Below are 9,348 nucleotides of genomic sequence, written 5' to 3' on the forward strand. Positions count from 1 at the left end.
CTGTCTGAACATCGTCTGGATCAGAAATCTGAACCGCGACTGTATTGAGGACTGAGTTGAAGTCGGCTTGAGATCCGGCTCCAGCTAGTGAGCTCATGACGGCGTTATTGGCTAGAAGAAAATTTTCGTCTTCTTGCCTCGTCCTGTCTTGAAGATGAACAATGGTTTTGAACCAGTTCTTCATCTTCTCAGCTTCTTCTAGGAGGTAGGAATAATCATTTTTTCCCACCACTTGATGCGTAAAGCTTTGCTCAACGCTTTGAAATTGCCACTGGGTCCTAGCTGGAATTCCAGCAAAAGATCCATGGTATTTGGAAATACAAGCAAATCTAAACGTCTTAGAGAGGGGAGACGAGTAGATACTTTGTTGGAAGAGATGGTACGATCTTTGAACTTCAACCGGAAAAATTTCCTCGGAGAGTCCAAAGTATGTCCACCAACTTTGAAACCAGTTTGGGAAGTGCGATTTGTAAGCTTCTTACAAAAAGTCACAAAACCAAGAATGGTTTAAAACTTGTAGCCAGAAAACACATACCACGCTTTCATGTAATCGCGATAGTTTGTATGTCTGAGGCTGAAAGGTCCCTCGTCAGTTTCTTACCTACAAGCATACCCTGTTTTCCAGGAGGAAGGGGTAAATGCAGGAGATTCTGAGTTTTGAGTAAATGGTCATGGAAGGATCATTTCTATCTGGGATATGAGTTATTTCTGCATTTGGAATCTACCAGAATAAACTCATAAAAGGTACGGGTCTTTTGAAGATCCTCTGGCAGGAAATTAAAGCCATGAGGAAATATTTGCTTACAGACTTCTTAGACCGAAGGTCCGTCGAATTCTGGTTTGATGGTTGAGTCCACCAGGGTAGTCTTGGTGAAATAACCATTAATTGGAGGCCTTGGTTGAAAACTTTTGGCCTTACGATTTGAGAAAATAAGGAAGGATCCTCGGAACCGTAGGTTTTGAAGAGGCGGCTGCTGTAGCAGGGCGCCTGTTTCTCGTTGTATTACCGAAGGGGCTTAACAGCGTGCTTGAGGGATGGGAAGGCCAGAAGGGCCTGATTGAATAGACAAGGTCTTTTGTGAAGAACCTTGCTGGCGTTTGGATACAGTTCGAACTGGATATCCATGGCATAGTTTTCTGCACTCATTGGAGATGGTACAGATGTTTGAGAAATGGGCCTTTTGCCCTTTGAGGTAGCAGTTCTTGAAGAGGATGCTACAGTTTGAGGAGAAATAGTTGTTTCATTTTCGGCGACGGGGGTCGTTGATTGTTTTGTGGCAGAGGCCGCTGGGTGTTTGGCCGTCTCCGGCCGGGAGGGGTTCCATCAGAAAGAGGAGAGATCATAGCTGATTTTGGGGTTTTCAAGAGATGTTCTCTTGAGAGGTAATCAGCAAGGGAATTCTCGCTTCCTTTTATAGGCACTATCTGAAAATCAAAGCAAGACAGTATGACCTGCCACCTTGAAAAGATTTGCTTTGAGACCAGATTTTTTACATCTTTTTCAAGATGTATTTACTTGCTTTCGAATCTGTCCGTATGGTGAAATCCTTGTTGATAAGATCTCCCTGGAACTTTTGAATGCAAAGTACTATTGCCAATACTTCTTTCTTCACCCAGGGAATAGTTTTTCTGGGCACTATTCCAGATGCCTGAATGATAACGAATTATTGTGATTTTTTTCCGTTAACTTCCTGTTTGAGAACACCGCCGCGTAACCAATTTCTGACGCTTCGGTGTCTACTATCAGTCGAGACTGTTCATCCACTAGAGATAAGCATGGGATGCTTTTCGCCAGTGATTTGATGGATTGGACTGCGCGTGTATCATCTACAGTCCAAGGCTTTGGATTCTTCTTCAATCTGTCATATAATGGCCGACAGATTGTACGGAGATCTTTAATAAAGTCTCCAATGTAATTTAACACAACCCAGAAGAAAACGCTGTAGTTTGTTTGTCTTGTATGATATCTGGAAATTTATCCACGAATTCGAGAGACCGTTGGATTGGCTTGATAATTCCTTCATTAATATCATAACCGAGGAATCTAACCTTCGTTTGAATAACTTGATCTTTGGCTGTGAAAACCACAAGACCATTTGTTATGATAATATTGAGGAATAACTGGAGATGCTTAAAATGCTGATCTACAGTATTCGAGAATACCAGAATATCATCAATGTAGACTATTGTGAAATCTTGGTATTTTGCTGAAGATGTCGTTCATAATCTTCTGAAATTTGGAAGGAGCATTCTTCAATCCGAATGGCATAACGTTCATTGAAACTGTCCGAATGAAACATTAAAAGCCGTCTTGTAACGGTCGTTTGGATGAATCGAATTTGTCAAAACCCAGATTTTAAATAGAATTTTAAAAATACTTTTGCTGAAGAGATCATTACTTGACTTAACCCAAACCTCAAGGTCATTCCTTGAGACCCTAACTACCCAAACTATATTCAAGGACTTTTCACATCAAAATTCATAAAGAATTAAAATATTTTCTAAAATTTAAGGTGAAACTTGCAACACACATATATTTATATTTGACATGGCTGTTATCTAGTAATCCTAATTCCTCCAAAAAAGAAAAACGTATCTTAGTTTTTTTTAGAATTTGATAAAATTGAAAGTGATATAAAAATTGATACTCTTTATGAATTCCATAATAAAATTTATTTTTTTTTCAAATTAATTATTTTTCTCAAAAGTATATATATCATTTTAAAAGATAAATATATTTTGCAGGCAGAGGAAAGAAGAAGCCAACGTAAGATAAATAAGTTGCAGATTTTTCATTTCCAATTTCCATGTCCTCTCCTGGTTGACTCGGGAGAGACATCACTGAACTCGCTCACTCCATTGGATCATCTTCTTCCTCAATTTCCCTTCAATTCCGATCAATCCGCTCATATTTCCGATGGGTTTTCGCCGGACCCCCTAACAGAAACCCCCTTTTCCCCATTTCCGATCCATCGATCAATCAATCCAAAACCCTAAGATGCCCACCGCCGCCGCGCTCTTCCTTCTGTTCATCATCGCCGCCGCCTTCCCCCCGACCGCCACCGCCGCTCCGATCCTTGGCCTCGATTCGTTTCTGGCTCAGCAATCTCGCTTCGACCCACCTGCCTCCAACGACACATTTCTCTCCCTCTCATCCTCCCTCAAGAAATCCCTCCTCTCTCTCTCTCGTCCGTCTCCCCGCCCCCTCTCTCCCTTCTTTCATCTCCTCTCTTCTCTCTCTTTCCCTCTCTTTCTTCTCCATGTCCGCCTTGTGGGTGATTTCCCCTCCGATTCATCCACCCATCTCTCCAATTTCCTCTCTGCATCTCTCCCTTCCGACCATTTCCATGTAATCGCTCCGTTTGATTCGTTTCAACACCGTCTCGCCGTTAAACACTCGCTCCATCTCGATGTCTCTCATGCTGCATCTTTGCCTCCCATCTCTCTGAGATATTGGCATCTGAAATCTCCAAAACCACTTCTAGCCTCCGATCTTCGCTTCTTGCGATTCCTTACGCTTCTGTGGATCATGTTATCAAGCAGGATTTTGAGAAGGAGAAATCCGGTCAAGGGGTTTACATATATTTGCTCAATTTGGGCTCCCAATCGAAGCCCTATGCTTACAACTATGGCCATGGGGATTCTTCCCCTGGAGTCACCAAGTGTTTGGGAAGTATTTGGGAGTGGCGGAGAAAGGTATTTGTGGGTTGATTTGGGTGCAGGTCCTGTTGATTATGGGCCGTCGCTGTCCGGAGATGGGGTTCTTCCCAGAGGCGAGTTTCATCCGCTGGCAACGTTGCACGGCCGCCCGAAGTCGCAGAAGGCGCTGCTGGCCGATTTGGCGTCGTTGGTTTGGAGCGCTTACCAGGTTCATTTAGTTCCTTCTATGAGAATTCCTGTTCCTTTTGAGAGTTCATTGGTAGTTCAGTTTATACACATTTATGGCTCTGAGAGTAGTGATGCTAGTGATTTGGATTGGAAGTCTATTGAGAGAACCTTGAATGATGGTGGGTTGTTGTTGGGTGAGCAGTCTTTGAGTTTCAAGACTTATAGGGTGAGCTATGCGAAGTGTCCGATTTGTGCTTTCGCCATTTCTCGGTCCACGTATTCATATACTTCAAGGTTTTTGTTCGATAACTATACTTTGATTGTGAATGAGTATTTGGATTCGAAGCGACTGCATCAGATACTGTCTGATTCTGCTGAGGAGTTTAGAAGGGCTGGATTCCCCGAGGAGGAGGAGATGGCCAGAGTTATCCCCGTTTATGTTTTCGATTTGAACTTGAACTCGATCCTCTTGCTTGATCGGTACCATCAGTCTGTAGCATTTACAGATATGGTTATTGCTGTAAGGACAAGGAATACCCAGACTGTGAGTGATTATAGCTGTAATGGTCGCCATGTATTTACACATACAAGGGAACTTGAGAGGCCGCTTGTTGGTTCAATTTTACAGAGTATGTGGGGAGTTTCGCCTACACATTTAGCTTGGAGCTCGAGGCACAATGACACCATAGTCGATACTCGTGGAGCATTGGACAAACTCCTTTTGGCCCATTCTCAGAGGTTTCATCCTTATCTTTTGTACAGAAGGATGCAGCGAGGAGAAATGTTATCTTGACAGCGTTGAATCACAGTATCACTAGTGTGATTGATGTTCTCGACTCTGTAGCTGCACATGGGGGTGATAGAAATCTGCTTAAACCAAAACAAAGAACCGAGTTCATTCAGAGGTGGAACCTTTTCAAGTACAAGCTGGACAAAGTGGTGTCTGCAATGTCACATTTCGACTTCGAGATGGCTTTGTATTACGTAAGATCTTCAGATCATGACCTGTACGCGCTCCACTCCATCATCTACAAGGTGTCTCAAGAACTCGAGGCATCTTTGGTTTGCTTTAAAGACCCACCATTTCCATGGGGTTCTATTTCGATATCTATAGTAGTTTCTTTGCTTTGGTCTATGTTTACACCAAGAGGGATAGACTTTTCAAGAACAAAAGAAAGCAATTTTGATCCTAATTTGTGGTCGCAGAGTATGTATTATCCAACACATTAAATATGTGATCACCGCAAAGTTAGATCAAAGCTGTTAGGATGTTGAATTCGGATTCGCGAATAACTGTTTACTTTGTTCGTTTCGACAATTTGCTTGAGTTTTCTGGGTTTTTACTTTTTTGTGGTTCTGCAATCTCTAAGATTCATGGTGTGAAGTTATTCTCTTAGTTTATCTATTTTTTAGAACAGATCTCAAATGGAGAAAGGGAGAAATGTTAAGCAGTTGATTCACTCATGTCCACAAAAATACGAAGAAAACAGTTGAGCGAGTCGAGATCGAGTTGAGTTCTTACTTCCATATTTACGTATTCGATATGATGATATTAACAAAGTACACACAAAATCAAGCATACTTTCAGGCTGCTTTGAAGCGATGAAATGCACCATTGAAGAACGAATGAAGCTCACTTTCTTGCAGATCTTTGTTGGAACTGCAAGCGAACGGGACGTCTGCAATTCTATCGCAGAAGACGTCTCCGAACTCATCAAAGACGCTGTCAAGCTGCACTCGAGTCTTTGCCTCTTCTCCATTCTCAACCTCATCTGCAGAGAGATTCGAGTTGGTCTCAACCAGTTTCTTGAAAAATGAAGATCGAAGAAGGAGGTCGAGAGCTGACGGAGAAGAAGATTTGGCATAACCACTGAGAGGGGCGCTGCAGCTCTCAAGAAGCTCTTGCTTCTGAAGGGAATGGAAGGAATCTGTGTCAAAGTGATGAGTTTTGAAGAGGGAGGTTTCGTCTGCCGGGAAGGAGCCAGAGGTGCAGAGTTCTTTGCGGGGGTCCGATGTCGTGTGGGCGCCGTTGGCGGTGGCTTGTGGTGGCGGGGGCTTCAGCCAGGCCATGTAATTGCTCCAGTCGAAGTTGGTGACTGCATTTATGCCTCGATATTCAATGGCTGCCATATCGTAAGCTCGAGCAGCGTCCTCTTGGGTGCCTGTGGTGAAATATTAAGCAAATTATGATCATCAATCGCATTTGGAGAAAAAATTATACTTCTACTGTCCTCCATTTAACATAAACTTATCGAGTTTTCTTTTAACAGTTAAATTACAATATTGGTCCCTAAACTTTTTTATAGCTTAATCTAATAGGTTATTGAATTTAAATCTAAAATGTGTTCGATTGTGTTTGTCAATTTGTTTGAAACTTAACCTTTTTTAGTTGCAATTTAGAACTAGATTTGTTAATCTCTCTTTTCATTTTTCGATTAAAACAATTATTTGATTTAAATTCATGTTTTTCAAGCATCGGTCGTGTCATTGAAACAAGAAAATAAATAAATAATCATTTTATACCAAAAAAAAAAAAAAAAAAAAAAACCATTTGATACATCCAAATAAGTCGATGGTATATTTTTGAATGAGTAGTTCGGTTTATAACTATTAAATTTTCTTTTTAACGAGGATGACTTATTTTCTAGAATAATTTTCAAAGTCTTTTGCTTGTGAATCACTCTTTCAAATCCACTATAAACTCAACTTTTACAAGCTCACAAACTTGACACTTACTTTTAAGACAGATTTTCAAAATCTGCTAAAACAAGTCACTACTAAAGGCTCGTTTGGTAACCCTTTTTTTTTTTATTGTTTCCGTTTCCTTCTTTTTCTATAAAGAAAAATAGGATTACATGACTCCAACACAACACTCATGGATGCAAGAATGATAAAAACAAGTTTTTATTTATGTTTGAACAAATGGAAGCGAGAACAAGAAACAAGAAACTCGTTTTTTTTATTTTAAAATTTCTATATAATTTTGAGAATATTTCTAAAAAAAATGAGAAACAAAAAACATAAATAATTGTCAAATACTTAGATTTTTTAAATAAAATTGGAAACGAGAAACAATAAACCAGAAACATGAACATTATCAAGCAGACCCTAAAAGTTCTATATTCGTGTTTCTTGTTTATTGTTTCCTCTTTTTCAATCTACAAAAATATAACTACTTTGGTAACTGTCTTATTTCTTCTTCTTTTTTTCTTTTATTTATTTATTGAAAAAATAATTGAAAACATATTTGGTAACCCGTTCATTGTTTCTTGTTCTCTAATTTTTTTTGATTAAAAATATGTAGAAGTTTGATATGAAATTTAATTTTTCAAATTAAACATTAAAAAAGATTATGTTATATATATATATATAATTTTGTTTTTATTCTTTTTTAGTAAAACGACTAGGAGTGAGGATTCGAACTAATGACTCAAGTACGAATTATCGTTGAGCTAACCTCAAGTTGGCCAACTTGAATTTTGTTGTTTCTAAAATTTACACTTAAAAATGAGAAATAAGAAATCAGAACAACTAACAAATATACTTTTTAAAAGATTAAAAATGAAAAACAAAAAAAACAAGAAATGAGAATCTTAACAAAATAAATCTTTTAGAATTACTCACTATAAGTTCCAAGATAGAGGTACTTGTTCCCAAAAACTCTCCCTATTCTTGCTTCCCATCTACCATTATGATGGTGCCTGCAAAACAATTTGTTTTACCAAGTTTCTTTTGCAGTTTCCCTTTTTTATGGATAGAACATTCACGAAGATGAACACAAGAAAAATCTAAGAAAATAAAACTTCACCTTGCAACTCCCTATATTTAGATACACCTCTTGAGAAGCCACTGCTCTTTCTGAAACAATAATTAAACAAATCTCACACTCAAACTTGATCATAAAAACAAATTAAATTAGAAGTTTTGAATCCAAACCTTCTTAAAGAGGCCAAATACTCCTCTTTTGTCATTGTTTGCATTATCTCAATCTCCTTCTCATATTCTGATGTCTGCATCACAAAGAAAATATTGAAAAGTCAATCTTTTTAGCACGTATCTCGATCTCAAGAGTAATTTGATATAGCATCAAGAGCGAAAACTCTAAGTTGAAACTCTAATCCATCCATTTAAGTTTTGGGTCTTCATGAAAAAGGGTTTTAACAGTGGCACAGAAGATGAAATATAGAATCGTCCCTATATCCTTGTAGTTGATGGATAACAGTTGATCTGACCGGATTTGTCATAAGATTGTTTCGTTTCCTTCCTTATCGGAGAGGGACGAAGGAGCGAAATTCTCTAAAAAGCCAAGACGAAAGCAAGAGAAATGCTTACAGGAAAATTAGTGATGGTAGTTACACCCCAATACTTGAGTGCTGCTAAATCATATGCTCTTGCAGCTGATTCTTCTTCATCATAAGCTCCTATTGTCATATATAAAACCAAACAAAAACACATGAACATCTTATTCAAAGAGAGTAAAAGGCTTGGAATTAGTGAAGCTAACTCACCAAGATAAACTATTGGGAGTCCAAAAGATCCAGTTGATCAAAAGGTCATGAAGATGAGAGAGAGAAAAAAAAATTCAAAGAGAATAATCAGAGGAGTCCCATGAGAAACTTTCAGAATGAGAGAGAGAGGAAAGAAAAAGGGAAAAAAAAAAAAAACTTTACCTTGTTTGCCCTTCTTCTTCTGTGTCATGTTCCAAGAAAGCTTATCCCATAAATGAGCTTCAAACCTTCCAGTCCATCTATGTCTGCTCGTTTTAGATTTCACATCAATAATAAGACGGAGAGAATCTAAGAAGGAAAGAAGGGAACAGCCGCGGGAGAAAGAATTCAGAAAGTTCTAGGGCAACACGAGAAAAGAACTCGCCCTTTATTTGAATGGATTAAGAGTGGAGGGCTAGCGATAGCGATGACTTAGTGAAGGTAGTCTACGAGAGAAGGTTCTCGAACTGGGCTCCGACCGTTGGCCCGAATACAACATAGAGTCAACAAATTTAGTAGGACAGTGCAACGAATCTAAGAGCGGAATCAAGCTTGAAAACTTACCTGCTGACGCCGCGAAACCGTGAACTTCGCTTTGTAGTGGTGGTCGGAGCTTGATCGGATGACTGCTGCTTGTTAGTTTGATCGGTGGCGGTGGCGGAGGCGGAGGCGGAGGCAGAGGTGGGGTCTCTCCGCCGTCTCTTGACGCGCCTCATGGACTGAGATTGGCCTTCAGTCCAACATATTCTGAGGTTGTGTTCGTTCTTCAGTACCAAAGCTGGCGCCTCCGCCTCCATTTTTGGTTTTGGGATTGATTTCTTCTCTGGTTTCTTCACCCTCAGACTCTGCAAGTCTCATTCAATTTGAATAATATATATATGTACTCTGTTTTGTCCTGCATTTTTGTTTAGTGGTATTGTGTTGAAACTTGAAACTCACAAGTTATCTTTCGCCTGGTTCTGAAATGTTACTGTTTTCGAATTGGAAAATTAGATATTCGGTAATTATTTATGTTTCTCCTCTTTCTTATTCT

At 39.3% G+C, this 9,348-nt stretch overlaps 1 protein-coding gene and 1 pseudogene across 1 annotated transcript; one reads left to right on the forward strand and one right to left on the reverse strand.

Moving 5' to 3' along the window:
* The first annotated feature begins 2,823 nt into the window (after positions 1 to 2,823).
* On the forward strand, positions 2,824 to 5,146 carry LOC148207946 (uncharacterized; annotated as a pseudogene).
* A 266-nt stretch (positions 5,147 to 5,412) lies between these two features.
* LOC111019950 (AP2-like ethylene-responsive transcription factor SMOS1) lies at positions 5,413 to 9,126 on the reverse strand. The gene is made up of 8 exons (XM_088118184.1): positions 8,880 to 9,126; positions 8,499 to 8,581; positions 8,337 to 8,345; positions 8,161 to 8,249; positions 7,765 to 7,838; positions 7,645 to 7,686; positions 7,453 to 7,529; positions 5,413 to 5,990 (listed from the first exon to the last, which is right to left on the reverse strand). Exons 1-8 carry the CDS (start codon positions 9,110 to 9,112, stop codon positions 5,413 to 5,415), a joined length of 1,185 nt encoding a protein of 394 aa, XP_087974310.1. The 5' UTR covers positions 9,113 to 9,126.
* Between the last annotated feature and the right edge of the window lie 222 nt (positions 9,127 to 9,348).

This window comes from Momordica charantia, unplaced genomic scaffold (assembly GCF_013281855.1).
Source record: "Momordica charantia cultivar OHB3-1 unplaced genomic scaffold, Mcharantia_2.0 BLBB01000019.1, whole genome shotgun sequence".
Taxonomy (NCBI): domain Eukaryota; kingdom Viridiplantae; phylum Streptophyta; class Magnoliopsida; order Cucurbitales; family Cucurbitaceae; genus Momordica; species Momordica charantia.

Bases quoted from the DNA above. Each gene is read 5' to 3' on its own strand.
- LOC111019950 (XM_088118184.1), bottom strand. From the start codon at position 9,112: ATGGAGGCGGAGGCGCCAGCTTTGGTACTGAAGAACGAACACAACCTC. The intron at 7,530-7,644 runs GTTGCAAGGTGA...ATTGTTTTGCAG, and splicing joins GGTGTATCTAAATATAGGGA to GCACCATCATAATGGTAGAT. The intron at 5,991-7,452 runs GTGAGTAATTCT...ATTTCACCACAG, and splicing joins CCTCTATCTTGGAACTTATA to GCACCCAAGAGGACGCTGCT.